We start from the raw sequence: 17,801 nt of genomic DNA, 5'->3' as shown, positions 1-17,801 counted from the left end.
GGAGTCCTCTTGTTTGCTATTTCCTGTGGTATTTCTAGTTTGCAATATTGGTTTTATCTTATCTTTGACTACACTTGATTCCCCACTATAAGAAATATAAATACAGAATGGGGACAGTGAGTATTACTATTCCACTCAAACACAGTTTATTATTAAGTCCTTGTACAATAATATATTTGGGAACAGGAGAACATTATTGGGGTTTAGATAAATGGGGCTGGTACACATAAGCAGTGAGACAGGGAATACAATCAACTGGCCAAACAGAATATAACTTACAATATAGTTCAGGGGACAGTTCACCACAGGAACAAAGTCAAACACTAGCCACAGGTCCCAAGGCCTACACAGCACGTGTACTGCTCCAAGCCAGTACTCTGCCCAATGTCTCCAACAGAGTCTCCTCCCAAGACTCTCCAGCTCAGCTCTGCCCACAGGCCACAGCTCCTCTTGATTCCTGCTCAGCTCTGCACACCGGCAGCAGCTCCGCTCAAATCTCTCTGCTCTAGCTGTTCCTTGGGCTTTTATGATCCTCAAAGCACCCCCCACAATGGGGTGTGCACCACGTGTTTTGACCTGACGCCGAGATCTGATGCCATCAAGAACAAAAGACCTCAGACTTAAGCCGAAAGGCGTGTCTGACAGCTATTTGCCAAGGCAAGGTGTGGCCATATAACTGGTTAAATTAGGTCTCCCTTAACTACCTACCAAGCCCAGTTGAACTACACAAGGGAGGTTCTTTGATGCTGGTGAGGGGCTCTTGATCTAGGGAATTGGATCTGTGCTCCAGTTCCCTGATTGAGCCTGAATGCCTTCCATCCCCCCCACGTGCTGTATAATCCTACGGGTTTAGTGATCCCCCATGATTATAATAATTCAATTTGGGAGGCCATGTAAAAGATGCGAAAGGATATTGAAAGTAAACATATGAAAGAACAAAGCGATGAAAGTAACAAAATTAGGTAATGAAAGATGGAAAAGTGAATATGCTCACATATTTGGGAGAGGACTTGTCAGCAGATAGGTCTATGAAAGACTAGGTGAACCATAGAATTGACAATAGAGCTACCCTCTTCCTCAGAATAAAAAAAAAATTACTTCCCATTCCCCACTGTGACTTATGGAATAATACCTGCCTATGAATATAATAATGTCGCATGGGAATGGGAGGTTTCTTAGGGCCTTGTACTGAGCCCTGGCCAGTATCAAGGGCAAGGCACCCTTCTCCTGGCTCAATATAAGGACCTAATTACCTCCCATTCCCATGACTTGAATTTAACGTTAACTTATGATTATTATTGTAACACAATTATTAAGTGAACTAGTATGGTACAACTGCTGCTATATTCAAGGGCAGGCACTATATCTGTAAGTGCTTTGGGGAGGGATAAGAGGTAATCAGGTTTGATCCGAGATAGTTCCAAACTAATATCTCCTCAAGGGAGGCCTTTTGATACCGGTGAGGGGCTCTTGATCCAAAGAATCGGATGCGACATCCCTTTCCTTGGGTCGAATCTAATTGCCTCACGTACCCCTAGGTACTCCCTTACATAATAATAATAATAATAATAATATAGAAAGCCACTTGTTATGCTGAGCATTTCGGGCAAATTAGGTCACTGTCCCAGGATGCGACCCACACCAGTTGACTAACACCAGGTACCCATTTTACTGATGGGGAACATAGACAATAGGTGTAAAGAAACACTCCCAATGTTTCTACCCTGACTGGGAATCGAACCCAGACACTCCCCGTGTGAAGCGACAGCTTTAGCCACCAGGCTACCAGAGCCTCCGGGTTTAGAGCTCCTTAAGAATGTAGTACTAATAACAAAGAATTCGTGAAAAAATGCTATTTTTAATAAGTATTGGTGTAATTTCAAATGAACTGATTTACGTGTTATTGGAAAATAGATTTATAAATATGTGCTCCAAATATATGTAGGCCATGTGCCAAATTCCTTACAGCAAGTTGCCTAACATTAAATAATAACTACTACAACAATACAGGCATAAATTAACTAATATAAGACTGAAAAAATACGCACCATTTTAAGTGTACATATGAAAAAAATATTAGTTCACATTGGGAAATTTGGCACCAGTGTGAATGTTTTCTTTGTGTATTTATGTACACTTGTGTGTACACTTGTGTGTGTATGAGAGCAGACGACACAGCAGTTGTGTGTATATACATGTGCGTATATGAGGGTAGTGTTGACGGGCCAGTCAGGGGGGAAGGTGTGTATCTCTCTCAGCTGCCTCCTGTTTTTTTTCACTGACCTCTTGTCCTTTTCACCAGTAGATAATCAGTGTTAACACGTGTGTGTGGCTCCTGTCATCACCTGTGTAATGCACTACAACACTGACTAACTTTGTACTATACACTACCTAACAGAATACTCCATTCTACTGAATGAACAGCAATGCATGCAACCATATGAGCTGTCTGTAATAATCATTTGTGCTTTATAGTTATCTGTTTACAATAATGTATTATCACTGATTTCATCATTGCTTAGTTAATTTTAAGCCAGCCCGTAATGCTATGCATATAAGTGGCTTTGGCATGCTGCTCTTACCTGTATTTTTTTTTTTGTACCTCTGTGTGTATGCTTAAATTTCTAAATAAATAAATAAATAAATATCACGTTAGTATTTGTTTTCCACTTTCCCCCCACAGGGAAGGTTCCTTGATGTTAGTGAGGGGCTCTTGATTTAGAGAATTGGATCTGTGCTCCAGTTCCCTGAATTAAGCCTGAATACTTTCCACATCCCCCCCCCAGGCGCTGTATAATCCTACGGGTTTAGCGCTTCCCCCTTAATAATAATAATAATGTCCATTTTAATCAAAGGGGAAGTGCTAAACCCACAGGAGTCATGGGGTACTATGGGAAAGGGAGGCATTCAGGTTTTATTCAAGGCAGGGAAGGATAAGTCCAGTTTCTTGGATCAAGAGCCCCTCAACAAGGAATTACGTCACTAGTGATTTAGTTCTAATTCTTGTCATTTAATGTGAGGATCCAATCAAGGGAGGTTCCTTGATGCTGGTGAGGGGTTCTTGATCCAAGGAATTGAACATGTCTCCTCTTCCCTGGATCGAATCTAATTGCCTCCCATAATCCAGGTGCTTATAATTCATACGGTTTTGGCTCTTCTTCCAAAATATAATAATAATAATTTGAAAGAGGTGTCATGATACTGATGAAGGGCTCTTGAACCAGAGAAATGAGGCCAGGATTATGCTAGATTACAATCTACATAATTTGGCATATAGAACCAAATTATGTAGAATATAACCTTAAATGAAAACTACTATTTATTTATTATTAATTTGGACATGATACATAGATGTACAAAGAAATACAGTGGTTAAGTGTACATGCCTAAAAACCCTTGTATGCAGAGCATTATGGGCAGGCTTATTTATTTATTTATTTATTTATTTATTTATTTATTTATTTATTTTATGTCTTTGCAAACAGTACATTGAGATTTTGTAGTTACAATAGTTAATGCCTAGGCATTAACTTATGATTAACTAAGCAATGATATATTCAGTGGTAAAAATTACAGTAAACAAATAACAGTTAAGCACTATAATTTAGTATTGTCAAGTACATGACAGCGTTGTATGACCCTTGTGGTTTAGTGTTATTTGCCTGAATATAAGTGACAGTAATTTCTTATTATATTATTTTTTCAAAGGGAAGGTAATAAATAAATTATATACAGTTTTGTGGTTGAGGTAGTGTGCTTAAGTTTTGCAACAAATTATGATGTTAATAACTCAGTTTGCCTTATTCTTAGTATGTCACCTTTTATTGTAACTCATTTTCACACAGTTAGGGTACTTAGCTGTTTTAACTTTTAAAGTTTAAATAATAAGATATTACAAGGACCCCAATGGAAATATGTAACTGACTTTTTTGGGTTATCCTAGGTAATTTACACAAACGTATGTTACTTAATTTCATGTGGATGATAATTTGTGTAACTGTATTTATGTGCACCTGTACCTAAATAAACTTATAGGAATGGTGATATGTTAGTCTAGTAGATAACATCAGTACAAATTATTATCTATGACACTTAAACCAGCTTAAATAACTTACTTTGTGTAGAGTATTTTTAAATAGCCAGACTTGAGCCCCGGAAATGGGAAGTACAATGCTTGCACTCTAAAGGAGATGTTTGGAATATTGGCAGTTTGGAGGGATATATTGTGCATTTTTATACGTATATACTTCTAAACTGTTGTATTCTGAGCACCTCTGCAAAAACAGTGGCCTGGTGGCTAAAGCTCCCGCTTCACACACGGAGGGCCCGGGTTCGATTCCCGGCGGGTGGAAACATTCCGACACGTTTCCTTACACCTGTTGTCCTGTTCACCTTGCAGCAAATAGGTACCTGGGTGTTAGTCGACTGGTGTGGGTCGCATCCTGGGGGACAAGATTAAGGACCCCAATGGAAATAAGTTAGACAGTCCTCGATGACGCACTGACTTTCTTGGGTTATCCTGGGTGGCTAACCCCCCGGGGTTAAAAATCCGAACGAAATCTTATCTTATCTTATCTTATCTTATCTTATGTGTGAGTGAGGTGAAAGTGTTGAATGATGATGAAAGTATTTTCTTTTTGGGGATTTTCTTTCTTTTTGGGTCACCCTGCCTCGGTGAGAGACGGCTGACTTGTTAAAAAAAAAAAGAAAAAGTGTAGAGTATAAGAGATTCTTACCAATTTCTAAAATAGGCTAGGTCAATATTGATAGATTTTTAGAATTTTTGTTTCAACCTTCCTAACCTTGCAAAACATGTCCTGGATAAGGAACAATGATCAAAACTAGTCACTCAGTAAAACAAAACAAAAAAAAAAAAATATAAAATCTTTATTTTATTAAACATACATAGAAGTTAAAGTAGTTATTTACATTTCATTTGGTTACAGTTTTGATACAACTAAAATTCAAATAAAATTTGATGCAAATAAATTTAGGAATCATAACTTTGCTGGTACTTTGCTAGTTTTTATTACTGTATATTAAAATTTATTCATTTAGGTAAACATTACTTAAGCCTTTACCAAATACTTCATTACTAAATAATGTGGCGTAAAAATAGTTAGAAACAAAATAAGATTTAATTATAATATTTCTAAATAATATGAGCTCATTCATTATTATTATCTGTTGAAGAACATTCTTGTTTTCCAATTTATGGATATTTTGTACATAATTTATTATTATTACTATAAAAGAAGTGCTAAACCTACTAGGGTCATGCAGTACTGTATTTAATATCTAAAATTAGTAAATTAATATAAAATAAATTAATGTTTCTTACATGGACTCCTATAGAAGCTGAATGACTCTTTTTTTTTTTTTTTTTTTTTTTTCAACAAGTCAGCCGTCTCCCACCGAGGCAGGGTGACCCAAAAAAAGAAAGAAAATCCCCAAAAAGAAAATACTTTCATCATCATTCAACACTTTCACCACACTCACACATTATCACTGTTTTTGCAGAGGTGCTCAGAATACAACAATTTAGAAGCATATACGTATAAAGATACACAACATATCCCTCCAAACCCCTCCTTTAAAGTGCAGGCATTGTACTTCCCATTTCCAGGACTCAAGTCCGACTATATGAAAATAACCGGTTTCCCTGAATCCCTTCACTAAATATTACCCTGCTCACACTCCAACAGATCGTCAGGTCCCAAGTATCATTCGTCTCCATTCACTCCTATCTAACACGCTCATGCACGCTTGCTGGAAGTCCAAGCCCCTTGCCCACAAAACCTCCTTTACTCCCTCTTTCCAACCCTTTCGAGGACGACCCCTACCCCTCCTTCCTTTCCCTATAGATTTATATGCTTTCCATGTCATTCTACTTTGATCCATTCTCTCTAAATGACCAAACCACCTCAACAACCCCTCTTCTGCCCTCTGATTAATGCTTTTATTAACTCCACACCTTCTCCTAATTTCCACACTCCGAATTTTCTGCATAATATTTACACCACACATTGCCCTTAGACAGGACATCTCCACTGCCTCCAACCGTCTCCTCGCTGCTGCATTTACCACCCAAGCTTCACATCCATATAAGAGTGTTGGTACTACTATACTTTCATACATTCCCTTCTTTGCCTCCATAGATAACGTTTTTTGACTCCACATATACCTCAACGCATCACTCACCTTTTTTCCCTCATCAATTCTATGATGAACCTCATCCTTCATAAACCCATCCGCCGACACGTCAACTCCCAAGTATCTGAAAACATTCACTTCTTCCATACTCCTCCTCCCCAATTTGATATCCAATTTTTCTTTATCTAAATCATTTGATACCCTCATCACCTTACTCTTTTCTATGTTCACTTTCAACTTTCTACATTTACACACATTCTCAAACTCATCCACTAACCTTTGCAATTTTTCTTTAGAATCTCCCATAAGCACAGTATCATCAGCAAAAAGTACCTGTGTCACCGGGCCACCAGGCCCGGTGGCCTGGTGGCTAAAGCTCCCGCTTCACACACGGAGGGCCCGGGTTCGATTCCCGGCGGGTGGAAACATTCGACACGTTTCCTTACACCTGTTGTCCTGTTCACCTAGCAGCAAATAGGTACCTGGGTGTTAGTCGACTGGTGTGGGTCGCATCCTGGGGGACAAGATTAAGGACCCCAATGGAAATAAGTTAGACAGTCCTCGATGACGCAGTGACTTTCTTGGGTTATCCTGGGTGGCTAACCCTCCGGGGTTAAAAATCTGAACGAAATCTTATCTTATCTTATCTTATCTTATAATTTAATCCCACCCCTCTCCCGAACACCCTAGCATTTACTTCTTTTACAACCCCATCTATAATTATATTAAACAACCATGGTGACATTACACATCCCTGTCTAAGACCTACTTTTATTTATTTTTTTATTATCACACTGGCCGATTCCCACCAAGGCAGGGTGGCCCGAAAAAGAAAAACTTTCACCATCATTCACTCCATCACTGTCTTGCCAGAAGGGTGCTTTACACTACAGTTTGCTTTACACTACTTTTACTGGGAAGTATTCTCCCTCTCTTCTACATACCCTAACCTGAGCCTCACTATCCTCATAAAAGCTCTTTACAGCATTTAGTAACTTACCACCTATTCCATATAGTACTTGCATCATCTGCTACATTGCTCCTCTATCCACTCTATCATATGCCTTTTCTAAATCCATAAATGCAATAAAAACTTCCCTACCTTTATCTAAATACTGTTCACATATATGCTTCAATGTAAACACTTGATCTACACATCCCCTACCCACTCTGAAGCCTCCCTGCTCATCCGCAATCCTACATTCTGTCTTACCTCTAATTCTTTCAATTATAAGCCTACCGTATACTTTTCCTGGTATACTCAGTAAACTTATTCCTCTATAATTTTTACAATCTCTTTTGTCCCCTTTCCCTTTATATAAAGGGACTATACATGCTCTCCGCCAATCCCTAGGTACCTTCCCCTCTTTCAGACATTTATTAAACAAAAGTACCAACCACTCCAACACTATATCCCCCCCTGCTTTTAACATTTCTGTCATGATCCCATCAGTTCCAGCTGCTTTACCCCCTTTCATTCTACGTAATGCCTCACGTACCTCCCCCACACTTACATTCTGTTCTTCTTCACTCCTAAAAGATGGTATACCCCCTGGCCAGTGCATGAAATTACCGCCTCCCTTTCTTCCTCATCATTTAGAAGTTCCTCAAAATATTCTCGCCATCTACCTAATACCTCCATCTCCCCATCTACTAACTCCCCTACTCTGTTTTTAACTGACAAATCCATACTTTCCCCAGGCTTTCTTAACTTGTTTAACTCGCTCCAGAATTTTTTCTTATTTTCATTAAAATTTCTTGACAGTGCCTCTCCCACTCTTTCATCTGCTCTCCGTTTGCACTCTCTCACCACTCTCTTCACCTTTCTTTTACTCTCCATATACTCTGCTCTTCTTATAACACTTCTGCTTTGTAAAAACCTCTCATAAGCTACCTTTTTCTCTTTTATTACACCCTTTACTTCATCATTCCACCAATCACTCCTCTTTCCTCCTGCCCCCACCCTCCTATAACCACAAACTTCTGCCCCACATTCTAATACTGCATTTTTAAAACTATTCCAACCCTCTTCAACCCCCCCACTACTCATCTTTGCACTAGCCCACCTTTCTGCCAATAGTCGCTTATATCTCGCACGAACTTCCTCCTCCCTTAGTTTATACACTTTCACCTCCCTCTTACTTGTTGCCACCTTCCTCATATACATTTAAAGAGTTTTTTGTGAATATAATAATGTGCCTGTAATTTAAATTGTTGTACTGTATATAGAAAATCCATTATTGTGTATTTAGTTCTTTTCTGAGAACTTTACAGGCATTGTATGATCTGTATGGGTTTAGTGCTTCCTCATAAGGACATAAGAAAGAAGGAACACTGCAACCAGGCCTACTGGCCTATGCGAGGCAGGTCCAGTTCTCTCACCGCCTTAAGCCAGTGCCTTGACCTTGTGAGGTCAGACATGTCGCTTAAGGGAGGAGCACGGCATCCGACCTAGTAGCACAAGCTAGTCAGGTCCAACTCGCACCCACCCACGCCCACTCATGTATTTATCCAACCTATTTTTAAAACTACACAATATCTTAGCCTCTATGACGGTACTCGGGAGTTTGTTTCACTCATCCACAACTCTGTTACCAAACCAGTGCTTTCCTATATCCTTCCTGAATCTGAATTTTTCCAGTTTAAAGCCATTGCTGCGAGTCCTGTCTATGTTAGATATTTTTAGCACGCTATTGACATCCCCTTTATTAATTCCTGTTTTCCATTTATACACCTCAGTCATATCCCCCCTAATTCTACGCCTTTGTAGAGTGCAGATTCAGGGTCCTCAGTCTATCCTCATAGGGAAGATTTCTGATACATGGGATCAACTCTGTCATCTTCCTTTGTATGTTTTCCAGTGCATTTATATCCATTCTGTAATAGTGACCAAAACTGTGCAGCATAATCTAAATGAGGCCTAACCAAAGATATACTATAGAGTTGAAGAACAACCTGAGGACTTCTATTATTTATACTTCTTGCTATGAAACCAAAGATTCTGTTAGGTTTATTGCAAACACTAATGCACTGTTGTCTTGGTTTTAGATTACTGCTAACCAGAACTTCTAAATCCTTTTCGCAGTCCGTAATATTAAGATCTACATTATTTAGTTTGTATGTGGCATGGTTATTTTCCTGTCCAACATTTAGAACTTGGCATTTGTCTATATTAAACTGCATCTGCCACTTCTCCGACCACTGCATCAGTCTATTCAAATCATCCTGGAGTGCTCTAATGTCCTCATTAGAATGAATTGGATGGCCTGTTTTGGTGTCATCAGCAAATTTGCTTATGTCGCTATTTATTTCCTCATCTATGTCGTTTATGTAGATTTTGAACAACAAGGGGCCCAACACTGACACATGTGGAACACTGACACATGTGGAACACTGACCCTTATGGAACACCGCTTGTGACGTGCCCTCATTCTGATTTCTCCCCATTTATGCAAACTCTCTGCTGTCTATTTGTCAACCATGCCTCTACCCAGGAAAAAATTTCTTCTCCTTTTCCGTGTGCCTTAAGTTTCCTCGATGGCCTCTGATGTGGAACTCTATCGAAAGCCTTGCTGAAGTCCATATATGCAATATCATATTTAATACCATGATGTACCTCCTCAAATACCTTAGTGAAGAAAGTTAGTAAATTCGTAAGACAGGAATGCCCCTTTGTAAAACCATGCTGAGATTCATTAATCAGTTTATTCCTTTCAAAATGGCTACAAATAGCTTCGGCAATTATTGATTCCATAAATTTTCCCACTATGGAGGTAAGGCTTATTGGTCTATAGTTTGAAGCTAAGGACCTGTCGCCTGCCTTGTAAATAGGTATTGCATTTGCCATTTTCCACTTAGGCACTACGCCAGTTTGTAGTGATATGTTGAAAAGATTAGCCAAAGGTATGCTAAGTTCCTCTACATTCCTTTAACTCCCTTGCAAACAGTTCATCAGGGCCTGGGGATTTGTTAGGTTTCAATTTCTCTATTTGTCTGAGGACCATATCGCTAGTTACCGCAATTGTGCATAGTTTATTATCGTCCTGTTCTCGACGTAATCTATTATTTCTGGAATTTCGCTTGTATTTTCCTGGGTAAAAACTGAGGGGAAATAAGTATTGAAAATTTCACACATATCCCTATCACTGTCAGTGATCTGACCTGAGTTACTCTTAAGTGGGCCTATCTTGTCCCTAATCTTACTTCTGTATACCTGAAAGAACCCTTTTGGGTTAGTCTTCAAATCCCTTAAGACCTTAGCCTCATCATCCCTTTTTGCTTTTATTATTCCTTGTTTTATTTCTCTCTTTAATTGAATATATTGATTTCTTAATTGCCCATCCCCTCTTCTGATATGCCTATATATGCCTCTCTTTTGACCAGTGAGATGTTTTCATCTATTGTTCATCCAGGCCACCAGGCCCGGTGGCCTGGTGGCTAAAGGGTGGCCCGGTGGCCTGGTGGCTAAAGCTCCCGCTTCACACGCGGAGGGCCCGGGTTCGATTCCCGGCGGGTGGAAACATTTCGACATGTTTCCTTACACCTGTTGTCCTGTTCACCTAGCAGCAAATAGGTACCTGGGTGTTAGTCGACTGGTGTGGGTCGCATCCTGGGGGACAAGATTAAGGACCCCAATGGGAATAAGTTAGACAGTCCTCGATGACGCACTGACTTTCTTGGGTTATCCTGGGTGGCTAACCCTCCGGGGTTAAAAATCCGAACGAAATCTTATCTTATCTTATCTCTTATCTAATTTCCCTACTCGGAGCAAAAGTTGTCTGGGCAGCTAGAACTATGCTCTGAAAAACGTCATATTGGCAACTAAGACCACCTACCTGATCCATAGTCAGGTCATCCCAATTTAGCCCACCCAGGTAATTTTTCAGTCCCATGTAATCGGCAAAAGCGAAAGTCTGGTACAGAGATTTCGTTGCAGTTATCTGGGTAATTCCATGATATATTGAAACTAAGGGGTGTTAATGTTGCAGTTTAAAAACTGTAGTGTAAAGCACCCTTCTGGCAAGACAGTGATGGAGTGAATGATGGTGAAAGTTTTTCTTTTTTGGGCCACCCTGCCTTGGTGGGAGTCGGCCATTGTGTTAATAATAATAATAATAATAATAATAATGTACTGCAGTTGAATATGTTCAAAAATTTTCCTTGAATGTAGCAGAAAAATATTGTGTACATGCAGTATTGTACTGTACTTCAATCTAGATAAAGAAAGTGCATGAGTCTTCCTGCTTAGGTATACTGTATACAATATCTATAGTGTATTTATAGTTCACATGTAACCATTAGCTGTCTTTATTTGTAATTTCTCTCCATATGTATTCATATCTTTTCTTGAGTTGCCAGTCACGTCAATGAATATTAAAAGAAAATCCATTAAGTGCCTTCACTGTATGATTAATGCAAATTCTTTTTGAAACTGCCAGAATTTTGTTTGGTAATAGTATTATGAAGAGTCATTGTAATATTTGTTTCATGTTTTTTTTTTTTTTTTGTAATTGCAGACAAGCTTGTGATGATAAGAACATGACCTAATGTCGAGTGGTGATGAGGAAATTGAAGAAGAAATCCTTGAGCACGGTGAAGATGCCAGCCTCTCTGACTCAAAAGAAGAGCTCTTTTTGCCTCCAATTGTAGGTTTGCAGACAGAGGAAACATCTATTGTGAGTGACTTGTTGAATTTAGGAGCTACAGCAGATAAACATGGTGACATTGCTAATACAAGACCTCTCTCTTTAGAGGTCAGAGGTCTGTTAAACCAATCCTTGTACTTAGAGAGTAATGATGATAATGCAGAAAATGTATTCGACCTTCTGAAAAACAAAAATGAAAATTTCCAAAAAGAGAAGAAGCTGGGAGAGGAGGAGAAGATGGAACCTAGCACATCATATAACTCTTTATCACAGCATATTGATCATTTATCAAAATCTCCCACTTTCAAAAGCCATTCAGAAAGTGATCATATAAGTTCTGCAGATGCCTCTCCAGTATCAAGTGATTGGTCTGCTGAAGATTCCAAAACTCATAGCACTGGAAGTAATAGTGAATATATTGAAGATAGATCAGTGAGTGAAGTTGCAGTGAGTATTCCTAAGCTGACTATATTTTCTTTTGATTCAGCTCATAAGGTTGGCAGCTTAGTCAAGCAATTTAGTTTGCAAAATGATGAACCAAATAATAAAACTTCTGAAGCAGTCTCTAGACGACCATCTTTACCTGTGACCCTTTCCCCAGCCATATCTTCTGAGGTAAACTCATTTATGTCACTGCAAAATGGCAAGCAAAGTTCTTTATTGTGTGAAGAGAACCCCAGTTCTTGTACAAGCAAAGACTGTGTGTCTGGTAAGATTGGCTATTTCAATAGGCAAGAAAGGAAAGACTATTCATGTAATAAAGGGCCTAGAAAATCACCCAAAAAGCTTGGTAAATTGTCTCCAAGAGTAAAAGATTCGTTGGAAAAAATTGGTGCGTGTTTGTCAAGAGGCTCATCAGTAGACACTGAACTAGATTTTGAGGAAAGAAAAATTCTAAAAAGTAAAGAAAATTTAACCTTTGAAAAAATTACAAAGAACATGTCAAAACATTTACCAGCAATTCAGAAGGAAAACACTCCATTTCATAAAAATAAGTTAAAAGATTTGTCACAGAAAATGAAAGAAAAAAATATCATCTCTCAAGAAAAAATGGAAGATTTGGGCGATATTGTACTTACACTTTCACAGAGTTCATCGTGTTCTTCACTTAGAAAATCAAAACAGACATCATCATTAAGTGAAAATAATTGCAGTGAAAAAGAAATCAGTCAGATAAAAGCATCCAGTAAGTTAGCAGCTGAAGACACATGTGATACAGAGGAAGATGTAGAAGATATGCCAGTAGATAAAGTACAAAATTTGATGGGCTGTATAGAAGAGGATGGCAACATTTGTTTAAGTGAAGATAAATATTTAATAACACATAGCCCACATTCATTCACTGAACACAGTTCTCCAGAGTTCTCCAAATCATCTGAAATGTCTCCTGACATTGGTGAAAAAGTTAGTTGCTTTTCATCCAAAAGGAACTTTTCAGGATCCATTGGAGAGAGAATCTCAGGCAGTCTTGACATAAGCTTGGAGGAAAATAGAGATGCAGTTTCCAAGGAAAAAATTAATTTCTTTAGTGCTGAAAATCTCTGCCACTCTGCAGTAGGTAATGCACCTTCAACAGAAAGTTCATTGTTGGATACCTGTGATGGTAAAAATATTAAATTAGATTGCAAAGTGGATGATGCCCTTAAAGTAGACAGTAGTTGTGCTTCACTGTCATGCCAAGAGAAAGAGAGAGATGTTCTGCAGGAGTCTGAATGTCAAAGCCAGGGTGATTTTCCTCCAAGCTTGGAAAATGAATCTTGTGATGAGTTGTTAAATTTAGACCTTAATGACCACTCTGTTGATGAGCTATACTGTGAGGATTTTTCTGATGCCAGTGAGTTTGTCTTGGAATTGAGAAGTAAGTCTCCGATCTCTGCTATAACTGAGAGAACAGAAGAATCAGGACAAGAAAATGAAAAATTTAACTCTAGACAGGAAAGGGAAACAGACCTGTGCTCTGGTAGCAGTGGTGATTTGCTGAAACGGACAGTTGATGATCCTAATTCTGGAAGTGAGTGCCAAAGTGTTGAACAAAATGTGCCCAATGAAAGTGCCATAGAACCATTAAATGAAAAGAACTTTCCATCCCTTCCTCTTAATATAGTTAATAATGATTCTAGTCACTTTACTGGTACCTCCCCCGTCCAAGGAGGCAGCTTAGTACAAACTCAGGATTCCTTGCTAACAAGTAATGAGCCAGTTTATCCACATTCTAGTCAGCATTCTACAAATGCAGTTGGCCAGTATAGTTCTAAGTCTGGAACAAAAGCAAAATTACCCCTTTTGAATAGTAGTCTTATTGTAGATAAAATTGAGAAAAGTGCCACCCCACCATTATCACCTACTATTAAGACTCCATGTGGTCCAGTGCGAACTACTTTACACCGTAATTCATCACGGAGTATGCACAACCTGACCTCAAACCATGGCTCGGTGTGCAAAAGTCAGGGATTAAAAAGTCGTTCTATGAGTGTAAGCAGTGATAATTTAGATGGAAATAGCTTGAGAGCAAAGTCTCTCTCTCCTGGTCCTATTCCAAGGCAAAAAATTAAATGCAACATTGAGTCTGGATGTCAAGGCAGTTTGAATCGTCGCTGTGTTAGTGCTATAGCATTAAATGAGAATGATGGTCAGGTCAATTTGAAAAAAAACAGGAGTTTTAGCTTAAATAAATTAAATAGATCTAGGAGCTCTAGTATGACAAGTTTAGCAAGTTCTAAAAAACTTGATTATAGCCAAGTTCCAAGTAAAGTTCGGCAGTACATTAAAGATGTTAAAGATAAAGATATAAGAAATTCTACGAGATCTCTTCCCTGTACACCAGCAAGAAAAACCAAACCACAAGTGACTTCTCAAGCTGTAGTTTCAGATGAAACATTGTTTAGGGAGTTGCCTCATTTTGATGATGATGAGATGCCAGATGATATAAGAAAGATAAGAGACCAGATATTTGGGGAAAATATTGATCCCAAAAAGCTTGAGAATATTTTAAAGATGTTGATACTTGAACGCAAGTCACGCCATGCAAGTGATGCAACTCTTGCTGCTTTGCAACTGCATTTTGATAATTTGAGTGCCAGGTTTGCTGAAAAGGAAAATGAAATCGATCGACTTCGTTTTTACAAGGACATACATATAAATAAAGGCTACACTCTATTATTTAAAGCTGAAGAAGACAGAAGAATTAATAGTGGTAGGTCTTCTCATAACACAACACCACCAAACACCCCTAGCAGATCTCATTTTGCTTCACCCAACATATCAGGAAGAAGATCATCTTACCAAACGACTCCTCCAAATACTCCAAATATTAGATCGCTATCACCTAACTTATCCCACTCCAATCTTATAAAAGCCACCTCTACACCTATTGCTGACCCAAACTTGAGCTTTGCTTATGGCTCCAGTAATTCATATGTATTCCAAGATAGCATCCCAGGGGATGCTTCAAGAAATCACCGGTCCATGGAAAGTAAGGAAATAAGTAGCGGGTACTTAAAAGATGAAGATGGAAGCAGGGACTTTAAGAATGATGAGAGAAACAAAGACTTGAGCAAAGAGAGAAATGGGGACTTGAATAATGAAGAGAGAAGTAGGGATCTGATGAATGAAGAGAGAGGAAGTAACATGAAGAAAGAAGAGACAAATATGGGCATTGAGAATCGAGTAAGAATCAGGGACCTTGAGAGTTGGGAAACAAGCAGAGACTTTGAGAATGAACAAAGAAACCGGGACAAGAAGATAAGTTCTTCTCGGGACGAAATCAATCTTCAGTTGTGGATGAAGGATGCTCAAACTGTTCTGAAGAGGGTATGTTGGTACTGTATTCAATAAAACTGTTCGAAGGTGGTAAAGTAACATGGTTTAGATAATTATACAGTAGTTTGTACAGTGATTACATTTTCTCCAGTTTTTTAATGCAGTGGACCCCCGACTTACGATCAGCTCCCAATTCAAACAATTATGTAAGTGTATTTTTGTAAGTGCTTTTGTAAGTGTACTTTTAGGGGTCTGAAACGAACTAACCTAATTTACAATATTCCTTATGGGAGCAAATTCATTCGGTAATGGCACCCAAACAGCCTTCTGGAACGAATTAATATCGTAAGTTAGGGGGTCCACTGTAGTACTTGTTTGAGGAAACTAGTCTACATCTATTTGCTAGAAAAATCTGGAAAATTTGATTGTTGATTGTGGTTATTTCTGATAATTGTCATTGTTATATCCATGACAAAAATAGTTCACTTAATGTGAATGTTAACTTGGGAAATTCATTCTTTCCCTCACATTCACCTGAAAAAAGTCCTACTTAGCCTACATTATCATTAATCTTAAATTTTAGTTGTGGACTGTAGATGTAATTTTTTAGGAGTGTGAGAGAGAAAACTGCAGTCAGCTTGAGCACCAGAGTTTTCCTATATAAAGTGGAGAACTTTGTTTGACCCTCTCATTCCCTTCACTATCTAAGCAATACAGCCAAAATCACAGCTGACTGCTGCTTCCTCCCATCTGACAGATTAGCATTTATGGAGTCGCTGCCTATTTTGCAACAGTGTTGGCACTGTTGGTGGTTTGACCACTGGATGTCTTTTGTGTGATTATGTGGTTCATAGGAGGGGTTCCTGTCAGTATTCCCTGCCTTGCTATCTCAGTTGTGTAGAGGATCATCCCTTATATTCCTGTCAGTATCCTATTATTAATTAGGAATGCAGGGTGTGTTATCTGTAACAGAGGGAAGGCTTGTCATATTGTGTGACACAAGCTCATACCTGACTGGAAGGCTGCCTTTTATTCATGTGTTCTTACAAGCTCTGTTCTGATCCTCCACTGCACTCGTCTCCTTCCAGACAGTCCTACCTTATAATTGTTTTTCTTTTTAGGATACAGTACTAGTCTTGTTTTGGCTTGGTACATGACTCCTAAATTGTAAACCAACTATGCAATTTTGTTCAAGAGGTACTCTCTGGATTTCCCCATTCCCAAATCAGTGTTTAGAGTGACGTGGCCTCTTAAACCCCAAAATGAGCCAAATCTAACATCAGGAACTTCATTTTCATGTTTGATTTTGAACCTTCCTTCCCTTTTATGAGGTACATGCTGTATAGTAGCTCTGTAGGTTGTTGGTACAGTACTATAGATTACTTGTACTACTGTATGGAGCAGTTGACAACAGAGACCATTGATTACTATAATAGCTTTGATTCATATTTTAAAAACTCTAGTGTACTGCATTCTGTAGACTAGTTATATTTTTGTATACATGTATTATATACTGTATTTTTTTATTTATATTGTACATACTAACTATTTACATTTCTGATACCTTTAACCATATTTTACAGATAAAAGAGTTTGCTCTGCTGGAGGGAAGTGCTGCACTACAACAGAGTGAAAGAAACATCATCTGGCATAGCATTTTAGATCAGGTGTGATAAGATGTACAGTATTTTGTCAGGGGGTAGAAATTTAGCAACAATGATTTTCATAGCCAGGAGTGAAGATTTGTCCATGTGATTATAAAGCAGTCACTACTGGACTATCTCAGTTCACTCAGGGGATAAGGGGGAATAAGTGATGGTGACTTCAGCACAGTTATCCATCTAGTTATAGTTTATACTCTGCAGCATGTTCTGGTAAGAAGCATATTGATTAAAATAAATTTCTTTATTTTATAAAGAACTGCACATGTTATGCAGTGGACCCTCGCCTAACGATATTAATCTGTTCCTGAGAGCTCATCGTTAGACGAAATTATCGTTTGCCGAATTAATTTTCCCCATGAGAAATAATGGAAATCCAATTAATCCGTTCCAGACAGCCAAAAGTATTAAAAAAATTTTTTTTTTCATGAAATATACATTTTCCTACAAAGAAAACAATGAGACATGCACAATAACTATATAAATAAATGTTAAAATGACACTTACCTTTATTGAAGAGTATTGATGAGTGATGACACTGTTTTTCTTGAAAACACTGGGATTTTCAGAGTGATACATGAGT

The 17,801-nt window shown here is 38.5% G+C and overlaps 1 protein-coding gene across 1 annotated transcript in view; it reads left to right on the top strand.

The window, feature by feature from the left end:
- Positions 1 to 326: 326 nt before the first annotated feature.
- LOC128688672 (uncharacterized) overlaps positions 327 to 17,801 on the top strand; it is a 35,382-nt gene continuing 17,907 nt past the window's right edge. The window contains exons 1-3 of the mRNA XM_053776624.2: positions 327 to 2,241; positions 11,670 to 15,608; positions 17,141 to 17,224. Coding sequence (XP_053632599.2) covers positions 11,700 to 15,608; positions 17,141 to 17,224 — 3,993 coding nt within the window. The 5' untranslated portion in view covers positions 327 to 2,241; positions 11,670 to 11,699. The remainder of the gene's footprint in view (positions 2,242 to 11,669; positions 15,609 to 17,140; positions 17,225 to 17,801) is intronic.

This window comes from Cherax quadricarinatus, chromosome 13, assembly GCF_038502225.1.
Source record: "Cherax quadricarinatus isolate ZL_2023a chromosome 13, ASM3850222v1, whole genome shotgun sequence".
In the NCBI taxonomy this organism is placed as follows: Eukaryota; Metazoa; Arthropoda; class Malacostraca; order Decapoda; family Parastacidae; genus Cherax; species Cherax quadricarinatus.
The sequence above is the reverse complement of the archived record's forward strand: the minus strand, read 5'-3'. Positions and strand labels throughout refer to the sequence as shown.